The sequence below is a fragment of the Arabidopsis lyrata genome (assembly GCF_000004255.2).
Source record: "Arabidopsis lyrata subsp. lyrata unplaced genomic scaffold ARALYscaffold_6, whole genome shotgun sequence".
NCBI lineage: Eukaryota > Viridiplantae > Streptophyta > Magnoliopsida > Brassicales > Brassicaceae > Arabidopsis > Arabidopsis lyrata.
This window is the reverse complement of record NW_003302550.1, coordinates 3,559,287-3,579,509: the sequence shown is the minus strand read 5'-3', so window position 1 is coordinate 3,579,509 and position 20,223 is coordinate 3,559,287. Positions and strand designations below refer to the sequence as shown.

The window sequence follows — 20,223 nt, the reverse complement described above, 5'->3', positions numbered from 1 at the left end:
CGGTTCAGATTCAGGTTCTAGTCAAATAATTTACAAAGAAACTTCGGTTTTGGTTCGGTTCGGATTTAGATTCTATTTCTCAAGAAATGATTTCATCATCTTCACTTTCGGAAACTGATTTCATTTATTGAGAACCACTAAACAGTAAACAATTGACAAAACGACAGACATCAAATCAAACAATGAGATAACCTGCACGTAGTAGTAGTTTACAGCCTTTGGCTTTGAGAAACGTTTTTTTTTTTGTTTTACCAGAAGCAAGTCACGAAGCAGTGTTGTTGAAGAAGAAATGATAAAAACAGAATTAGAGAGCATTTTGCCTTTTAATCTTTGTGTGGCTCTTGACAAGACTGTGCCTCTTTGACATGCTTCTCATATTCGTCTTCTTCATCTTCTTCCACTTCAGCTTCAACGTCCTCTTCCTCTTCTTCCTCAGCTCCTGAGCCCGAGCTTTTGACAGCACTAGTAGATGGAGCTGGATTCCTTGCTTCTCCAACTATCTTCATTATGTCCTCTACGCTTTGAAGAGAGAAGCTCGTGTCTCTCTTGTAATATGCTGCTTGAGCCGACTCTAGCAGCTCCTTTGGCAAGTTCTTCAAGTACCACGGATGATTCTTGATCTCCTTAAGCGTGATTCTCTGTCACAAATGTTATTGGCAACAATCAGAACTGCAACCACATCTTCCTTAAAAGATCTAGCTTGAAATTTGAATACCGGAATGGTTTAAGGTACCTTTGCGGAGTTAGTGACGAATATGCGAGAGAGAAGGTGTTTGCATTCCTGGGATATGTGTACATAGTCCGGGATCTTGTATTGTACAGCCATTATACGCTGCAGGATACCATTTGAATTGTTACATATTTGAGACACTTGACCAAAAAGAATAGAGGTTAATCAGAATTGTTGAATGGTGGAGTTACTTGGATTGTTTTCCTGAAGTTCTTTGGATCATTAGGGTCCTCAAACGGGTAAGCTCCAACCAGCATCACATAAAGGGTTACGCCACATGACCACACATCCGCGTGCTACAAAAAATGCAGTCATATGAGTGCCAAAGCCAGCGTCTACGTGCTCTATGACAATCATGCAAATTATGATTATAGAGACTGACCTATAAACATCCTACTCATATAGATTATCAACCCTTCAATTTTATTTTTTTGTTCAGACCCTACGCTTGGACATGAGTAGAGACTGATCCATTTAAACCTTAATGGAAGTACAATAACCTGAAACATTTTACACAGACCACGCCAGTACAGAGCTATATTTAACCAACTAGAGCATAGATTTTTGAGCAGTCTTTAACTTTGTTTCCTTCTCATATTTTTCCCTTTCTGACATTATTTACTTACTTTGACAACCACTCATGTATAAGAACTAACAAGACATGAGTGATTTTTAGTAGTGTACCTTGCCATCATATTCTCTTCGTGAAAGAACTTCAGGTGCTATGTATGCTGGAGTTCCAACAGTCGATTTAGGCCTAGAATGTAGTATAGATGACTACACAATAGAAAAAAATATAAGAATCAAGAGACCAGTGGATAGATAAATATTCTTTTGATTAAAGAACATAATAATCTGTTTTGGATTGAAGATTGAGGAAAACTGAGCAAAGAAGAAAAGGGAAATGAATGAGTGCAGACCTTAGAGTAACCAAAATCACAGATTTTCAAAAGCGGAGCAGGGCTCCCATCGAGCAGTGTGTTCTCAAGCTTCAGGTCTCTATGACATATTTGCTGCACAGAAACAAAAGAGAGGGGAAGGTTACACAATAACGGAGGCATTAAATATAAGATTTCAAACAAAGAATCTAGGCACAAAACATTGATATTTCTCCACAAATGCCTAATCAGGCACATAACTTTCCTTTCCAGCTTAATGAATATTGGAAGAACTATATACATACCAAGGAATGGCAGTAGTCAACACCACAAATCAGCTGTTGAAAGAAGTACCTAGCCTGAAATGAATAAGATCAAAAGCAAAAACTTATACACACATATAAAAAAGATCAACGAAAATGTCGAAGAATATATGGATCAAAGTATAAGACTTCAAAAGAGAGAAAAGAACCTCAGCTTCACTAAATCTACCGGCAGTACAGATTCGATCAAAGAGCTCTCCTCCAGAAGCATACTCCATCACAATAGCAAGATGAGTAGGTGTCAGAATCACCTGGAACCGAATCAAAATCAGATCCCAAGAGAGCTCTTATGTAAACTATAAAGAGCCAAAAAAAGAAAGAGACTTGCCTCCTTGAACCGGATGATATTAGGATGCTTAAGTGATCTGTGGTTGATGATCTCTCTCGCCACGTTCTCATCTATCTGCAATCCATGATCAACATATACCAAACAATCCAAAAGTTAAATCATCATCATTTTGATCTGTTCATATCAAGAAGCCCCCAATTTCTCACAAGTTCATACAAATTCTCTCAAAATGCCTAGCAAGGAGACTTCAAATTATGATTTTGATCATATCCACGGAGCTAAAAGTAAGAGTTAAACCCCAAATTCAAAACTTAAAGAACCCAGATAGTAAAAAGACAAGACTTTTTTTCCAGAAAAACCAAACCTTGCGGCCTCTCTCGATGTATTTCATGGCAACAAGCTCTTTAGTGTCCTTGTGCCTAAGAAGGCGAGCCACACCGAAATTCCCAGCCCCCAGATCCTTGACAATATCATACTTGTCCATTTCCAAATCAACAACCGTAGTGGATCGAGTTCGAGTATATACGTATATATGTATCTACTTATATCCAATACAAAAACGAGATGGGTTCTCATAAAAAGAGTTGGATGGGGATCTGAGAAAGAGAAGCAAATTCCATTGATAAGAAATCGTGAGATCCAATACACACACACACACCCATCTGTGTGTATAATATCGATGGAGATGGTAATGGATTGGACCACGTGGATGATCTACTCTAATTCCAATGACTAAGCTTTGATTGGAGTTGAGTCCAACGGTAGGTAGTTTCCATCTCTAATTAGCCGACATATACACGGTTAAATTTTTCTAAACCGGAACAAAGAATCATCGTTTGTATCAAAATGTTACTACTAAACCTGTCGATAGCGATATGAATTCAAACCTCTGAACATGCCAACTTCCTAAGTGCATTGAAGCATTCTTTCGAGTTTATTACAGCCAACCGCGTGAGAAGACCGAATTTTAGCACAAATTTAAAGTGGTTGTTGCACTAGAGATCTAGTTTTTGTCTTAGATTTTTTGGGTTAAAATGATGTATCTACTAAATTCGTTTAATCATTGAATAAATTGCGTTTATGGAAATAAATAAATGGTGTTATTGTGTTGTGTTTAGGCTCTCATAAATAAATACAAGCTATTTGACTAAAAAAGGTCGTAACAGATCTAGAGTCAAAATCTTGTAGAGTTATACAGTATATTTTACATTATATATATATATATATATATATATTTATCCGCAAGACTCCATCTTTTCTTTCAAGAGATCTATCTTCTTCACTTGCAAGTGTAAAAACCTCAACTTTGCCAAAAGAAATTAGGGTTCCAAGCTGAGATTTTCTACTTCTGTACCACAAAATAATGGGTAAAGCTTCGGTGATCCTATACATCACGGTGGGGATCCTCGTGCTCTTCCTCGTCTCTTATTCCCCGAAGAAGAAGGGTGACCACGATCACCACCACGGTGGTCACAACCAACACCACCGCTTAAAACTCCGGTCTTCTTTCAATTTCAAACCCACTCGTCACGATCCAGTTCCGTTCGATCCTCTTGTCGCCGACATGGAGCGCCGTCGTGAGGATAAGGAGTGGGAGCGACAGTACATTGACCATTCTCACCCGGAGCTTGTCTCTCATTCACAGAAAGAAACAACCGGTGGTGGACATGAACATGCACCTGGTCACGAGTCTCAGCCTGAGTGGGAAGATTTCATGGATGCTGAGGATTACTTGAATGATGAGGAGAAGTTCAATGTCACTGATAGGTTTGGCCATACTTACATATCTTCAATTCCCAATCTTTGATTTTGAGCGCTAATTACAAAAATGTGTACTTCAATTTCCTTGAAAGTTTGGATCTTACAAGAATTTAGTTTAGCATAAACTAAAGATGTCACTTTTGTAAGGAATGAGTTTGATTGATTGGTACTTTGCAGGCTGATGTTGTTGTTTCCGAAGATTGATGTTTCTCCTACTGATGGGTTTGTGACGGAGAGTGAATTGACTGAGTGGACTATGCAGTCTTCTGCCAAGGAAGTTGTGCACAGAACTCAAAGAGACCTGGATGTTCATGATAGAAACAAGGATGGTTTTATTTCTTTCTCTGAATATGAACCACCCTCTTGGGTCCGTAAGTCAGGTGAGCTGCAGTTTCCTGTCTCTTCTTTGAGTTTCATTGACTAAAATGTTTGCTACTTAATATGATCATGCAGAAACATTTGATGACAGAATTGTAAATTGATTTGGTTTAATATATGTTTCGGTTCTAGCTCTTCTGCCAGCTGACTTGGTTATAACTTAAACAGATAATAATTCCTTTGGCTATGACATGGGATGGTGGAAGGAGGAGCATTTTAATGCATCAGATGCAAATGGTGATGGTCTTCTGAATTTAACAGAGTTTAACGAGTAAGCGTTTTTCATCTAGTGTAGATAGAAATCAGCCGAGCTAAATCAGGTTCTTAGTACTATCAGTTATTTTTTCTTTCTATTTCTCACAATGTTTTTGCTGGTTAATTCTCTTCCCTTAGCTTTCTGCATCCTGCTGACACCAAGAACCCAAAGTTACTGTTATGGTTGTGCAAGGAGGAAGTAAGGTAATGTACTGTTGTCATATGATTATTTCTGTGGAACCTTTCTTTTAGCTTAATGTTTATCAACGGATTCCTCTCCTTCCCTCTCCCAGAGAAAGGGATTCAGATAAAGATGGTAAGATCAGTTTCGAAGAGTTTTTCCACGGCCTCTTTGACACTGTAAGGAACTACGAAGAAGACAATCACAATTCTACGCATCCTTATCATGACTTGCCTGAAGGCCCTGCAAAGCAGTTGTTTGCTCAGCTTGACAAAAATGATGACGGGTTCGTAATATATGAGTAGCCATAATTACCATTTCCACTTAATATCATGCATCCCTTTAACATAACTCCCACTTATCTACAGGTACTTATCAGACGTTGAATTGCTTCCCATTATCAGTAAAATCCATCCTACTGAGCATTATTATGCAAAACAACAAGCTGATTATATTATATCACAGGTACATGACTTTCCAAATAAATGGTGTACTTAGCTGCTGAATTGTTCGATGTTACATTTATCTCTCTTTTTCTGATCGTCCAGGCGGATTCAGACAAAGATAGACGTCTGACTTTGGCAGAGATGATTGAGCATCCATACGTCTTCTACAGTGCCATTTTCGATGAAGATGACACTGATGATGACTATGGCTACCACGATGAGTTCCGCTAGTTTATAATGAGTAAGTATCTGCCACAAACTATTCTTATTCAGTCTGTCGAAATATGTCCTAACTTAACTTATAAGACTAATTGTTATTCTTCAATACACAACACAGAGGAATAAACAACATCAGGCTCAGTTCAATATAACTTCAAGGAACATTCCTCACAAAACAGGTGATCTCAAAAACATCAGGCACCATTGTTAATCTTCTATACCTTTGTTCTTGACTTACTTACGGCTATTCTTACACTGCAGAGTCCAGCCCGAATCTCTCTCACGCAGATCATCTGGTGATTTAGAAGGTAGAAGAGTATTTATGATTCTAAACAGCTGAAAGAAACATACTTTTCTTTGGATCTTGTTCAATCAATTATAGATGGCTTTCTCCATTTCTGTATGTTTAACTTAACACCTTTGAAGCTTAATCTTTTATAAGCAAAGCTTATGAAGAAAACAGTGTTATACATGCAAAGGTCAGCACTGAACCATAAGAAGCAGATTTTGAACCATAATCTTGAAATACTAAATAGAAAAAAAAAAAAAAAAGAGAGAGAGAGATACTTAAATGTAACAGAGTTCCAGGAACTATTGTGACCTGTTTTCTTTATTTCATGCTACAAAGCAAAATCTCAGTTACGATTACCAACAATCATCAGGAGCCAAGATTTGAGGTATTGGAAGAAGTCTGAAATCTCACTTTACCACACAGATCTTAATAACTGAGGCAGCTCCAATACGGTGCAGCGCCACGACTGCATCACCATGGTTGCACAGTCCTCTCTGTGTAGCCGACTTCAGAGCAGCTTCAATGATAACTTCCGTGGCTTCACTATCTGTTGCCTTTGCAGATCCTTCAGCCAACATAGGGATTAAACCTCTGTATATCAGACTATGCCTTGCAGGTGACTCGTCACTACAAGCCCAGTCAAAGGAATCAGTGGTCATGACCGGGACAACCACTGACAGAATCGGAACAGCCGGTCTGTATTTAGCCACAAGGTTAGCGGTTGAACCTCCACGTGTCAACACAATGATGAGTTTCGCCCTTGCTTTGTTAGCAGTCCGTACAGCGGATGATGCAAGACTCTCGAGTGGGCTCATTGGAAGCGGAGTTGCTCGGATCATCTCTTTGAAGATTGTGTTATAATCAAGCGAGGATTCGGCTTCAATGCAGATCTTTGCCATGACTTTCACAGCTATTTCAGGATAAGCTCCTGCTGCACTCTCACCGCTAAGCATCACACAGTCAGTGCCATCAAGAACAGCATTTGCAACATCTGTGGCTTCAGCTCGGGTTGGCCGAGGTGATTTGATCATTGACTCCAGCATCTGAGTAGCTGTGACCACCGGTTTACCCGCAAGGTTACACTTGTAGATCATCAACTTTTGCGCCAAGAAGATCTTCTCTATTGGAATCTCCATCCCGAGATCACCACGGGCAACCATGAACGCATCTGTTTCACGCAAGATCTCATCAAAGTTAATCACTCCTTCCTGGTTCTCAACCTTCAAAATCAAAACCCAAAAAAAAAAGTCAGATTCAAGCTTCAATATACATAAAATGCAATCGCCATAAGTGAAAAATTTAACTACCTTTGACATGAGCATTATGCTTTTAGCATGAGATCCAAGAACCTTCCGGACATTAACAAGATCCGAACCTTTACGGACAAACGAAAGAGCAATCATATCGATGCTGTTCGGAACACCCCAACCGAGAATATCTTCAATATCCTTATCTGTCAAAGTGGGAAGATCAACAACAACGCCAGGAAGATTCACGTTCTTTCTTTCACCAAGCATCGCCGAGTTTTCACAGCGGCACCTAACCGTTCCAGACTCAGGATCACATGACAAAACAGCTAGACTTATGCTTCCATCTGCACAGAGTATGGTGTTTCCGGGCTTCACATCCAAAGGCAGCTTTTTATAGCTCATGGATATCGTTGACTCGTCTCCCTTAATGTCATAATCAGTGGTTATAGTAATTTCTTGACCTTCCTTCAGTTGTATAGGGTTCCCATCTTTCAAGAAACCAGTACGGATCTCAGGTCCCTGCGAATTCAACAAGCGAAATCATAAGCTGATAGTCTCTAAAATGTTTTCTCTAGGCTTGTTTAACGAATTCAGATAGTACAAAATCCAAGATCAAGCCACGGTCTTGAATATACATATAATCAAACACTGAATATACATATAATCCAAGATTTAACATTTCACAAATTCATTTCACGGGACAAGAGATTCCATTCCACAGGACGCTTGCAAAAGGAAACACAAGATGGGAGGTTTTACCTTAGTATCAAGCATGACAGCAGCGAGAATGCCGGTATTATGCATAGCGGTGCGGAGGTTGTCGAGTGTCTCTTGATGGTATTCATGGCTTCCATGTGAGAAGTTGAAGCGAGCGACATTCATACCGGCTTTCAAAAGCTTTTCGATCATAGAAACAGTGCGAGAAGCTGGTCCTAAAGTGCAAACTATCTTCGTCTTTGGGATCCTACCATCATTAGGTAGCTCCTTCAATATCCCTTCTATGTCTATGTTCGACATTTTTCTCTACAATTTCTCTTCTCAAGCTTCCCTGCAACGGAAAATAATATAGCATAAAAACTCATACCCATCAACAAAAAACAAGCAAAAGAATCGAAATTTCTCAAATTCGTTTACTTAAGTCTAGTTTCTCGTCTTTTCTAGACAGAGATCCATGTCCGTAACAAGGAGACGATCGAACACAGATTCACTCAACCGAACATAGATAACAAGGAACCAGAGTGTCTGAGATTTGGATCCAGAGCATAGAAACAAGGTAGATTAGAGAAGAAGAGAGTTTACGGGGAGTGAGGATTTACCTAAAAAGCTCAGAATCTTGATTTGTTGTCGTGTCGGAGCAAGAACCTTTGTTTTTTGGCTTGGACTTGTGTATGACTCTGGGTTTTGGAGTAAAAAAGCTTAGCGAAGTTGGTAGCGACCGCCACGTGAACTCGAATTTAGAATTAATATATATAGAAAGGATATTTTCTAAAGGGAATTTGGTCAAAAATGCCACTTTGACAAAAAAAATTTACAAGAAATGCCATAAAAAAAAAGTTTCTTTTTGAAATTGTCATAATTTTGAATTATTATACTAAACAAGTGAGAAAATGATAGACAAAAATTGTTGTCTACTAAACAAATTAGTGAACAAGATTTTGAATCAATAGATTTCGAAAAAATTTGACGGACAAGAATCGTTATCCACATTCAATGCTACATATTTCACAAAAATTTAGTGGACAAGAATATTTAATTTCGTATCCACATTGAAATCAACAGAATTCAAAACCATATATCCATACAAAAAAATTCATTTAATCAACATATTTTTAAAAAAATGAGCCATTGAACTTACAAGATAGCAAAGGTCGCCGAAAATTCCTCAAAAAATATTGTCTACAATAATTTGTATACCTAAATTGATTTAACAAATTGGGCATAAAATTTAAGTTGTCCACTGAATGTTAATTTGTCCACTAAAATTTTGAGATCGAGATCACAAAATTAATATTGAATGGACAAAATAAATCACAAGGAAACGGTAGACAAGATGTGTGAATTTGTCATATTGTCTACCACAAATTGTTGTGATGATAAATGTTGTCCACAAAATTTTCAAAATAATGTCCATGAACCTGTTCTAGATCTCATGGAATCGGATCTGAATGAGATTCCGTTAGAAATGTAAAAGTTTTTGTTAGAAACGAGATTAGAGAGTGGAAGCTCCGAAAAAAAGACGTGTTTGGTAACTCGCCGGAGAAATCATTGAAAGAAGTTGTTGAAACCGGCTAAAACGATTAAGTTTTTGGTGAGTTAGTTGTGAAAGATGTCGAGTACTCCATGATTTTTTCCAAATCATAGAATCTCGAAAGTCTTTCTTTGTTGTCGTTGGAGAGAGAGAGGAAAGAAGGTGAGAGAGAGAGAAAAGAGATCTGAGAGAAGAAGGATAGGAGAAGAGAGAGAACAAAGAAAAAGAATGAGAGAAAAAAAAAAGAATGTGGCTTTTAGTGAAGGGTAGTTAAGTCTTTTTAAGTGTTGGTATGGCATCCCAGAAAAGAAGAAAGTCAAAGTGGCATTTTAAATAAGTTTTTATAAAGTGTGTGGCATTATTCTTAGTTTTCTCTTTTCTAAATCCAATTTGTATTTTTAATAACAAAATTAAATTGCCTTTGACCCAAGGGAATATTACAAAATCTACCACATTTCAACAAGTGGCATTCAAAATCTACCACAATCTCAAAAAGCTTTCAAAATCTACCATATTCCAATAGCACATGTGGAATGCTGGACCAAAATACCCTTGATTGGGACATAGTCTGTGTCAGAGACAGACTTGGGACAGAGTGTGTCAGAGACAGACTTGGGACAGAGTCTGTGTCAGAGACAAGACAATTTCGTTTGGTGCTTCCAAAGAAGGAGCAGGTCTGCAATAAATGTTGCACGGTTATTTAAATAATATATTATATCAGGGATAAATTCAGATTGAATGGGTGATATAATTAGATCATGGACAAATTCAGATTGAATGGATGATATAATTAGTTCGAGGACAAGTTCATATCGAATGGGTAATAGAATTAGATCGGGGATAAGTTCATATCGAATGAATAATAGAATTAGATCCGGGACAAGTTCATTTCGAATGAGTACAAGTTCAGATCGAATGGGTAATAGAATTAGATCGGGGACAAGTTCATATCGAATGAGTAATAGAATTAGATCACGCTCAAGATTGAATGGGTGATATAATTAGATGAGTACAAGTTCAGATCGAATGGGTAATAGAATTAGATCGGAGACAAGTTCATATCGAATGAGTAATAGAATTAGATCGGGGACAAGTTCATATCGAATGAGTAATATAATTAGATCGAAGACAAGTTCAGATAGAATGGGTAATAGAATTAGATCGGGGACAAGTCAAAACGAATGAGTAATATAATTAGATCAAAAATTGAGCGTGATGATGTTTATCATCCAATTCTCTTGATTGTCCATCGTCAGATGGTGTAGTTTTGTCCGCGAGAGATCTGGATTTATTCGGGGACAACTGGATTTTTTTTGTTATTTTGCAATAGAAGAAAAAAAAATCAATAATCTGGGTAGGTGAAGACAATAATGCTCAACTAATGAGAACAAATCTAAATAAAATTTGAAACCCTTAAATGAGAACAATTAGTGGACAAGATGTGGGATTCATGATAATAGAACAAGATGATAAAATCGGGGACAAGATCTAGACGCAACAGAGAATTTCCAATCGGTGACAAGATCTAGAGACAAAAACAAAAGCGTTTATTATGAGACAAGATCTGAAGAAGAAAGAGAAAGGGAAAGTGAGAGAGAGACGAAAGTGTCCGCCAGAGATCTGGATTTACTCGGAGACAACTGGATTTTTTTGTTATTCTGCAAATAGAAGGAAAAAAAATTCAATAATCCGGGTAGGTGAAGACAATAATGCTCAACTAATCTATGGACCAAAATAGATGGTGAAAAATCTAAATAAAATTCGAAATCCTTAAATGAGAACAATTGGTGGACAAGATGTGGGATTCATGATAATAGAGCAAGATGATGAACTCGGAGACAAGATCTAGACGCAACAGAGAATTTCCAGTTGGGGACAAGATCTGGAGACAAAAACGAAAACGTTTATTATGAGACAAGATCTGAAGAAGAAAGAGACAGGGAAAGGGAAAGTGAGAGAGACGAAAACGTTTCGTTTTCTCTCAAGGGAATAATAATGTGGGGTTAAAGCGCACAGATTTCAAGAGAGGAGAGATTAATAGGGAAGGAAAAAAGTGCAGGTTGTCAAATCGTGAAAACTGCCATCAACTGTGAGGGCAAAATTGTCAATTTACAGCAAAATGTGGTATGAGTTGAAAGATGGAGAGAAATGTGGTAGATTTTGAAAGAAATTGGGAAAATGTGGTAGATTTTATAGTTTTTCCTTGACCCAAACAAAATTAAAATTAAATTGCCAAAAAACAGAAAGTATATTAACAAATATTAATATTTGCCTCTTGCCCAATGCACTGACGTCTTCATTTAGTTGGGTTTTTTTTTTTTTTTGTTGTTAAAAATTCATTTGTTATAATTTTAACTATGTACTTGAAATTATGCACGTTATGTTTATGATTACTCTAGCAGAAGAATATACCTTGGATCGAAAGATGTGATTCTCTCAATTCTTGTTTATAATTTGTTTGTTTGTATCCATGAATTTGTGGGTCTCATATTTTTTTGGTATAAAGACAAGCATGTTATACATCTTCCCATAGTTGTTTTGGTTCTTTGGGAATTTCAATGGTCATATTCCAAAAACCAATAATGTCTCTCTTTGTTTCCCTCTTGGCTTGATTAAGGAGCCATTTCTTCAATACTCTTTTGCTAGGTGTTCTATTTACTGCATAGTTGACATTTTGTCTGTAAATTATTGGTACCACAAACTTTTTGCTAGGTGTTTAATTTATTTTGTTAATAAAATTCATTTAACGAACTGAATATCACAGAAATATAAATCCATTCTATAATTGAAAAATTATGTCATCTATCTTATCTTCCACAGGTGAACTACACAATGAGTTTGTTGGCAAGATAAGTCTTTGTAAACAACAAGAGGATCAAAACTCTATATTAGTTGAAATCAGAAACAGTAGACAACTTAACTACTTCCATTCATAACCTCCATCGGACTAATAAGTCTTCTTGAAACTGACGACTTGCAGAGATGCCAATATGGAGACACTTGCCTTCAAATGCGTTTGGGCGGAACGTACTGCACCCGTACTTGTTGGCATATGGACTGCCAACGGATTTCCGCCACATACATGTGAAAATGACGAACAGTCAATACGAAAACCCAAAGCTAAGGATTTGCTTCTTAATCCCTTGTTAGGTTTCTAAGAGAAGTAAATATGTTTACCTGCATTTCTTCTGGGAGTGCCTCTGAGACAGCAAGAGTGTAGCAACCAGGAGCAAACTTCCCTGGAAACAAGATATTTGCAAAGTGTTAGATTTATTTCTGTTCTGTCTCAAAGAAAGCTGGCAATATTAGGGAATACAACATCAAGCCATAAACACACAGAAATCAGAATGCAGCTACCGCTCAAACGGATGCAAACAAAACAGTTAAATTTAAAATATATATAAAGCGGGATTTTGGTGAATAAAATATATAACGTAGCACTAATATCCCCATATATAAAGTATAATGGTGAGACAAAAAATAACAGGAAACGGAAAGAAGAAGCTACTCAGCTACTCAGTACAGTAAACTCAAAAAGACAATGAGGACGATCAGGAAACAGAGCTGAAACATACCAATTCTTAACCATCTTGCTGCCCAACTTTTGCGTGGATCCATCATAGAGATTATACTGCAAAACAATCATAATATCAATACATAATTACATGGACGAGACATCGACAAATGACGAAAGAGACATAAATCAACACTAGCACCATCTCTGTCATTGTTAACTCATGTTGCTTAAAGCAGAAAACTTTATAGTCATATACACAGTGATTTCACAATTTGCAACGATTCATCCAATAAAAAATTCAACAAAAAACGAGAGATTAGTGGCCAACCAAAAAACGCATCAGTCTTTTCAACAAGTATAGACTATACAATTTCATCATAAGTAGAGTCCCACCCAGATTCCGAGACTTATGAACAGTGACATGTAAATTCAAAGTAAGGACATACCCATTGAAATTAGGGGTTGTAACATCGACGATACGTTCATGTTCGTCTTCCATTTTGAAGAAAGGACAGTTCTCGCAACCAGAGTCCCTAAACTGTTGGATGAATTAGATTAGGCAAAAGATATCCGCAAGAGAAGAAACATGCAAAACACAAGTGAAAAGAGCCCTAAGCTCGTGGCCGAGGCGGCATCGAAGACCTGATCGTAGGTCTTGACGAGGCGGCATCGAAGACAAGCCCTAAGCTCGTGGCCGAAACTCGTCGGAATCTGAGCAGGCGCTTCTCCCATTGTGATTTGTCTCCAAAATCGCCACACGTCCTAAATCGAAATTTCTGTGAAAAACGAGAACAATGTCTCCGTGTCTATCTATCAGTTCCGTACAGTATAAATACCATAAATGTGGGCCTCAATATGGGCCCATAATGTGGTCCCCTAATCCAGGATTGTCTATTTCGGGAGGAAATTAATTAATTTTCTTGGGAAATTGGTCATTTTTTTCTCTAAAATGGGCCTAAGAGTCCATTACACTAATAATCACAGGCCCATTCATCTTCCCTACGTTATCTGTATAACTTCGGCAACAAGATGAGTTCAATTTGTTAAGGGTTTACAATGATTCATTTCTCCTGCCTCCGAGTGCCGTGCATAGTTTATTATAGTCAACTTTCTTTTTCTTCAAAAAACCTTCTTTATTCTTCTTGTACAAGCAAAATCGTGTTTATCGTCCTTGTCGTGTTTGGATAATTTTGCACTAGGAACGGAATCTCATAACGACACGTGGCGGACCAGTCATTAAAATAAAGTCTTTCCAAAAGCTCTTTTTCTTACCGAGTTTTCGGATACAAACTTCTGATAGCAATTTTTTTTTTTTTTTTTTTTTTTTTGATAACCCAGGTTTCCTGTCACTAGCCGACAGAGCAGGGTTCCACATGTTAGCTATCGGCGGCGAGCCGACAGAGCAGGGTTCCACGTGTTAGCTATCGGTTCGCACAGACTAGCCACGTGGGCGGCCAAACAGCTCTCCACGTGTTGGCTCCTGGAAGTCTGCGGAGCGCCAATGTGAATACGCAGTGGCCAGGAATCGAACCCTGGTGGCGGTACTCACAGCTGTGAGCCCTTTACCACCAGACCACGACATCCTGGTTCTGATAGCAATTTCTTTTACCTACTAACTCATTTTTTTCTATGTTCAATTACTGCGGATTTTGCATTGCACCACACCGCATTATACGCATGTATGCACGATGAAGACTAAACCAATAACATGCAGCTTAAGGGCTAAACAAAACGTGTATACCCCATCACTTATACCATGTGAGATATTTTGCCATTCAAAGTTCACCTACCAAATACGATGCATAAAGATAAAAATTGACCCTTACTATTTTTTCTCTTCCAAGCTAATAGTTGGATTTCTATATACTATTTTGCTGTAACCCATTAATTTTGGGTCCCATTCAAACTCTTTTAACCTTCTAATAATCTCATTTGGTTATGTCGTACAACTTCTCAATTTAAACATTCTATCTTCTTTTAAAAGGGACTTGCTAATTTCACTTCACTAAGAGATTTTACAGTCGCAATTTGCTGCAAAGGTGATAAAGATAACATTTATTTGATGTATAAGGATTAAGGCCTATCTTATATGGCGTTTACTTAGAATTTTACATAACATTTTTGAGCACAGCCTAAAAACACTAGACAATTCTACCAAATCACATACCGCCCGCACCAAATCTTTGTTTTCAAAGCATCCCTTCCTCTAGTCCGCCTATATCATAAAATTATTCCTCGAAAAATAAACCGATATCATTGAAATTAACGTTTTTCTACAAATCATTTAAAAACTAGTTTACTGTCAACGAAAACTGGTTATCTTCCGTGAATCAAAAAATGCACTTACATCATTTGTTCCGTTCCGTTTGATCCGCTAATTCGACACCGTTTTAACATATTTCAAGTAAGTATCAAAAATATTAATGTGAAGATAAAGAAAATATATGAGAAAAGGAAAATGCATAAGGTTTTGTTGGGACTATAAAGACGAGAGTAGCCTGTGATCAGCCACGCCTGCCCTTTGCTTCTTCTATTGCCTTGTTATAATAGTATTTGTTTTCCTCTTCTGGCTTCCTCTCTCTCTCTCCTTTTCCATCTTCTTTTCCAGAACTTGCTCCCTCTATCATCTTCTCACCGCTTCCTAAATCTCTCTAGCGGTCTTCCTTCCCCCCTTTGTTTCCGGGCTGTTCCTTAATCCCTATCTCTTTCTCTTTCTTCTGCCATCGCCAAACCTTATCTGGGTTTTGCTTCTTATTTGGTAAGATTGGATTTTTCGCCTCAACCCCTTTTGATTTTGTCCTTCTTAGATCGTGTTAATTGATCTTCATACCCAAGTGATCCTTCTTCTATTTAAGTTCGATGATGATTTTCACGAATTGGGTTTTTGGGGATCCTTGTTCTAGGTGCACTATGTCGATTTTGTGGGTTATTTGAGTATTTTTGCTATTGACTACTGTGATTGATTCGATTGTGCGTATCTCGATTCACTGTTTTGTTTTTTTGAGAGGTGATTGTTTCGATCGAACAAAGTGAAAGTGCATTTGATTTATAGTTTTGATCAATTGGGTTTTATTCACTGGTTTAATTGTTCTTCATGTTTGAATGCTAATCTCCTTGCTACTAGATCTACATGAGTTTTCAGAGATTAACTTGTTAAAATCCCTTCCTGATTCTTTCTTAATTTCAAGGCTAAGTTCAGGCTTTTGGCTTCTCTTATTTGTTTCCTTGTAATTTTCTGATCAAGTGCATTTTTCAGTTTTTGTATGGATCTAATGTGCAATCACTCAAAAGTTTGGTCTCATTTGTGTTGTCTCTGCAGATAATTTATATGGGCTGAACTAGGAATTTCATGGGAGTTGTGGAGGATACTGAACCTCCTTTGAAACGTGCTAAGCGGCTTACTGACGAACAGAACGGCTTCTCCGGGAACTCCTCTCTTAGAGGTACTAGTGTGAACAACTCTTTGGGAGACCTGATGGCAAGGCCTCTGACCTCCCAAGGGGATGACGAAACTATTGGCTCCAAAGGGGTCATTAAAAAATCTGAATTCATTAGGATTATCACTAGGGCTCTTTATTCACTTGGATATGATAAAACCGGGGCTATGTTGGAGGAAGAATCCGGAATCTCTCTGCATAATTCCACCATTAAGCTGTTTCTGCAGCAGGTTAAGGATGGAAAATGGGATCAAAGTGTTAAAACATTGTACAGAATCGGTCTGCCTGATGAAAAGGCTGTCAAATCTGCGTCTTTCTTGCTCCTAGAGCAAAAGTTCTTGGAGCTTCTGAAAGTTGAAAACATAGTTGATGCGCTAGGCACCTTAAGGAATGAGATGGCGCCTCTTCGTATTAATACAAAGCGTGTTCATGAGCTCGCTTCCTCCCTTATATCACCTTCAAGCTTTATATCACATACCACTTCGACTCCAGGTAAAGAAAGTGTGAATTCAAGGTCTAAGGTTCTGGAGGAACTGCAAAACTTGCTTCCTGCTTCTGTTATAATCCCAGAAAAGAGGTTGGAGTGTTTAGTTGAGAATTCACTTCATATTCAGCGGGATTCTTGTGTTTTCCATAATACTTTGGATAGTGATTTGTCTTTGTATTCTGACCATCAATGCGGGCAGCACCAAATTCCTTCTCAGACTGTTCAGGTTAGACTACTCTGCTGTGAATGTTTCATCTGTTTCATTCATCTTGTTGTTTCGTTTCTTGTTGATCATGAGTTTGTCAGTACTATAAGAGAGTCCCATATCTTTAGCTGAGAAATTACTGTACAATGTGCTGCAAACGTTTCCACTTCCTTGACAGGTCATTGAGAAAGAAATAGAAGATGTTAAATGTCTCAATCTGATGCCTCTCTTCTTTTTTGGTTATTCCTTCTCCATCATTGGCTATGTAGTACATTATTTTTGCTGTCACCTGTACACACGTTCCTCTGATTAACTTATTTGTGTGGCATTTTTTTCTGTTTGTAGTTTAGTCAGACTTGCAGTGCATGTGTGCGTTACTGACTTAAATCACATTCGTTAAGTTCTCTCTACGTGAATGGTTCAGATCTTGGAGTCACATACCGATGAAGTTTGGTTCTTGCAATTTTCACATAATGGCAAATATTTGGCTTCATCTTCCAAGGATCAAACAGCAATCATATGGGAGGTAAGGCTGAGTTACAAACCAAAGGCTCACCTGAATTAGGTTTTGCTAACCTGTTAAAGTTTTGATTTGTTACCTATTCCAATTGAGGCAACCTGTTTGCTGATTCACTTAGAATGTACTTTTCAGATCTGCGCAGATGGGCACACTTCATTGAAGCATACACTTGTTGGCCACCAGAAACCCGTGATTGCCATCTTATGGAGTCCTGATGATCGTCAAGTTCTTACATGTGGAGCAGAAGAGGTTATCAGACGCTGGGATGTTGATTCAGGAGACTGTGTTCACATTTATGAAAAAGGCGGCATCAGTCCCATTTCTTGCGGATGGTATCCTGATGGGCAGGGAATAATCGCGGGGATGACAGACCGAAGCATCTGCATGTGGGATTTAGATGGTAGAGAGTTGGAATGCTGGAAAGGTCAGAGGACTCAAAAGGTATCAGATATAGCAATGACAGATGATGGAAAGTGGCTCGTAAGTGTATGCAAGGATTCCGTGATATCGCTATTTGATAGAGAAGCTACAGTTGAGAGATTAATTGAAGAGGAAGACATGATTACCTCGTTCTCGCTTTCGAATGACAACAAATATATTCTGGTAAACCTCCACAACCAGGAAATCCGTCTCTGGAATATTGAAGGTGACCCCAAGATTGTGTCAAGATACAAAGGCCACAAGCGTTCACGATTCATCATCAGATCATGCTTTGGTGGGTATAAACAAGCTTTCGTCGCTAGCGGAAGCGAGGATTCTCAGGTAAAATCCACTCTTTTATTATCATCACATAAGCACATGAAAGAAAAAAGCTAAATCAAATGGTGATAATCCAGTCTGTTCTCTGAATCATTCTGTGAATTTGGTAGTGGCTGTCTCATTCTACATTTTATCAATTTAGACAGAACATCCAGTCTCTGTTCTCAGAATCTTTGCAGAATAAGGAATATGTTTGTTTCTTTCTGCAGTTAATCTATATGCAGTTTTAGGATTTACAGTCTAGACAAAACATAATCAGTTTAGACAGAGCATAACCAGATAATATACTCTGTTTCCCAGTATCGAAGAATGGTTGCTTTGTTATTTAGTTGATCTCTCTGCGGGTTTTGGTGACATGGGTCCACACATTTCTGTTATTTGCAGGTATACATATGGCACAGATCTACAGGGAAGTTAATCGTCGAGCTACCAGGCCATGCAGGAGCAGTCAACTGCGTGAGCTGGAGCCCGACGAACTTACACATGTTGGCTTCAGCAAGCGATGACGGAACCATAAGGATATGGGGACTTGACCGGATTAACCAACAGAACCAGAAGAAGCATGTGCAAGGAAGTAGCAGTAACGGTGTGATTCACCGATGCAATGGGAATTGATTATGATAGAAAAAAAGAAAATGAATGACCTTCCTTAAAACTATTTAACAGTTATGTTGTTTCTTCTTTCTTCATCATCCTCTTTATGTTTGCTTCCGTTGGTATGGAAAGCAAAAGAAAGAAGGCAAAATCTGTTTCTTTTCTTTTTTAAAAAAAATTCTGAACCCATCAGTGGAAGGAACAAAAAGGAAAAAGAAAATGCAATTTGCAATATAATTCTTCTAATGATGTTACATTGTACATACAGTTTGAATGGTAGCATTTGCAATTGCACTTACCTTCTTTATCTCAGACTAGTTCTATTGGTTTTTTTAACCTTCAATTCATTGTTCATGTCTAAATCTGTTTAATCTATACTATTAATTGGGAATCACTCAAACATAAATAACCTTATAAAGTGAAAAATTACAAAGATTGCCATTAGGATAATTACATTATAAGAGAACAAATCAAAAATCGATAAAGGGTAAACTGGATAATTTGCATGTAAAAAGACGGGAAAAAACCGCCATCTATTTTTTTTTTGCCGTTTAATACGCGTGTTATTAAAGTTAGAATAAAAACGCCTCATTTAATTTCGGTTGTCTTTTAAAATCGTCGTGTTTTAAAACTTGGTAAATTCGTACCTCCGACTTCACAGTCGTTAATCGACGTAACGGAATTATTTAACAGCGTTAGATTTTAACTCTTCGTGTTTAAATATATATATACGATAGCTTTACAACAAATGGCGTATATGTTGTTGTGGTCTGGCGGTAACACACAATTTGATTATCCCTTAGTGGTCGGGTTTGAACCCACCCACAGCCCCTAAATTTTTTTTTCCGTTTTTTTTCTTTTTTTTTAGTTTTTTTTTTTTTATTTTTTTTATTTTTGAATGAATGTAAAATTTATTCACCAAAAAAACCAGTGTTACATCAAGTGCATTCTTTTTGAGGTTTTTTGACATTGAGTTTACAATTTAAAACTTAGTGGAAAGCCAAAATGTGAAAAGGTCTTCATACTTTGCGTTTCCGGTTTTTCGAAGAAGAGTGATCCGGTTGCGAATGTTCTTGTCGATGGTTTTCCCAAGGATCGATGCTGTGATAGGGTCTTCTCCATGCCGTCGATTGTTCCTCTCTCTCCATAAGGTGTGGACTGCGATTTGAAAGGCATATCGCAGAAGCAAACGTGCCTTCTGTTTGAGCGTGTTACTTGAAATGAGCAACATGAGTTGATCCCACTCCAATGTGTATCTGTTTTGAAGTAATCCCTTTGCTAATGTCTCCCAAATCTATCTTGAATAGCTGCACCGGAAGAAAAGATGGTTTCTTGTTTCTACCGGTTCATCGCAGAGTTTACACGAGACGTCTACTTGTGCATTCCACTTCCCCATACGAACCCCCGTAGTTAATCTGTCATGCATTGCAAGCCACGTGATGAAGGCATATTTT

General features: G+C 37.9%; 5 protein-coding genes across 6 annotated transcripts; 2 read left to right on the top strand and 3 right to left on the bottom strand.

Moving 5' to 3' along the window:
* Positions 1 to 105: 105 nt before the first annotated feature.
* LOC9309442 (serine/threonine-protein kinase SRK2G) lies at positions 106 to 2,995 on the bottom strand. The gene is made up of 9 exons (XM_002871303.2): positions 2,585 to 2,995; positions 2,260 to 2,334; positions 2,081 to 2,182; positions 1,914 to 1,967; positions 1,651 to 1,743; positions 1,415 to 1,507; positions 922 to 1,026; positions 734 to 832; positions 106 to 638 (listed from the first exon to the last, which is right to left on the bottom strand). The coding sequence occupies exons 1-9, from the start codon at positions 2,702 to 2,704 to the stop codon at positions 324 to 326; spliced, it is 1,056 nt and encodes a 351-aa protein (XP_002871349.1). The 5' UTR covers positions 2,705 to 2,995; the 3' UTR covers positions 106 to 323.
* Positions 2,996 to 3,472: 477 nt separating this feature from the next.
* On the top strand, positions 3,473 to 5,932 carry LOC9307419 (calumenin). The gene is made up of 9 exons (XM_002873327.2): positions 3,473 to 3,987; positions 4,159 to 4,361; positions 4,528 to 4,630; positions 4,753 to 4,818; positions 4,908 to 5,081; positions 5,164 to 5,260; positions 5,344 to 5,482; positions 5,579 to 5,639; positions 5,722 to 5,932. Exons 1-7 carry the CDS (start codon positions 3,584 to 3,586, stop codon positions 5,470 to 5,472), a joined length of 1,176 nt encoding a protein of 391 aa, XP_002873373.1. The 5' UTR covers positions 3,473 to 3,583; the 3' UTR covers positions 5,473 to 5,482; positions 5,579 to 5,639; positions 5,722 to 5,932.
* On the bottom strand, positions 5,872 to 8,443 carry LOC9307418 (pyruvate kinase, cytosolic isozyme). 2 transcript variants are annotated; one of them, XM_021021611.1, is made up of 4 exons: positions 8,137 to 8,311; positions 7,762 to 8,050; positions 7,060 to 7,521; positions 5,872 to 6,972 (listed from the first exon to the last, which is right to left on the bottom strand). In XM_021021611.1, exons 2-4 carry the CDS (start codon positions 8,017 to 8,019, stop codon positions 6,160 to 6,162), a joined length of 1,533 nt encoding a protein of 510 aa, XP_020877270.1. In that variant the 5' UTR covers positions 8,020 to 8,050; positions 8,137 to 8,311; the 3' UTR covers positions 5,872 to 6,159. The 2 variants fall into 2 exon arrangements, with proteins under 2 accessions (XP_020877270.1, XP_020877269.1); XM_021021610.1 differs by lacking the exon at positions 8,137 to 8,311 and adding an exon at positions 8,319 to 8,443 and having other exon boundaries at positions 5,966 to 6,972.
* Positions 8,444 to 12,008: 3,565 nt separating this feature from the next.
* Positions 12,009 to 14,046, bottom strand: LOC9309441 (transcription elongation factor SPT4 homolog 1). The gene is made up of 5 exons (XM_002871301.2): positions 13,410 to 14,046; positions 13,214 to 13,305; positions 12,826 to 12,881; positions 12,428 to 12,489; positions 12,009 to 12,307 (listed from the first exon to the last, which is right to left on the bottom strand). Exons 1-5 carry the CDS (start codon positions 13,497 to 13,499, stop codon positions 12,257 to 12,259), a joined length of 351 nt encoding a protein of 116 aa, XP_002871347.1. The 5' UTR covers positions 13,500 to 14,046; the 3' UTR covers positions 12,009 to 12,256.
* A 1,198-nt stretch (positions 14,047 to 15,244) lies between these two features.
* On the top strand, positions 15,245 to 19,076 carry LOC9309440 (WD repeat-containing protein 26). Its single transcript, XM_021022329.1, has 5 exons — positions 15,245 to 15,525; positions 16,087 to 16,917; positions 17,321 to 17,422; positions 17,549 to 18,178; positions 18,560 to 19,076. The coding sequence occupies exons 2-5, from the start codon at positions 16,117 to 16,119 to the stop codon at positions 18,788 to 18,790; spliced, it is 1,764 nt and encodes a 587-aa protein (XP_020877988.1). The 5' UTR covers positions 15,245 to 15,525; positions 16,087 to 16,116; the 3' UTR covers positions 18,791 to 19,076.
* Positions 19,077 to 20,223: the final 1,147 nt, after the last annotated feature.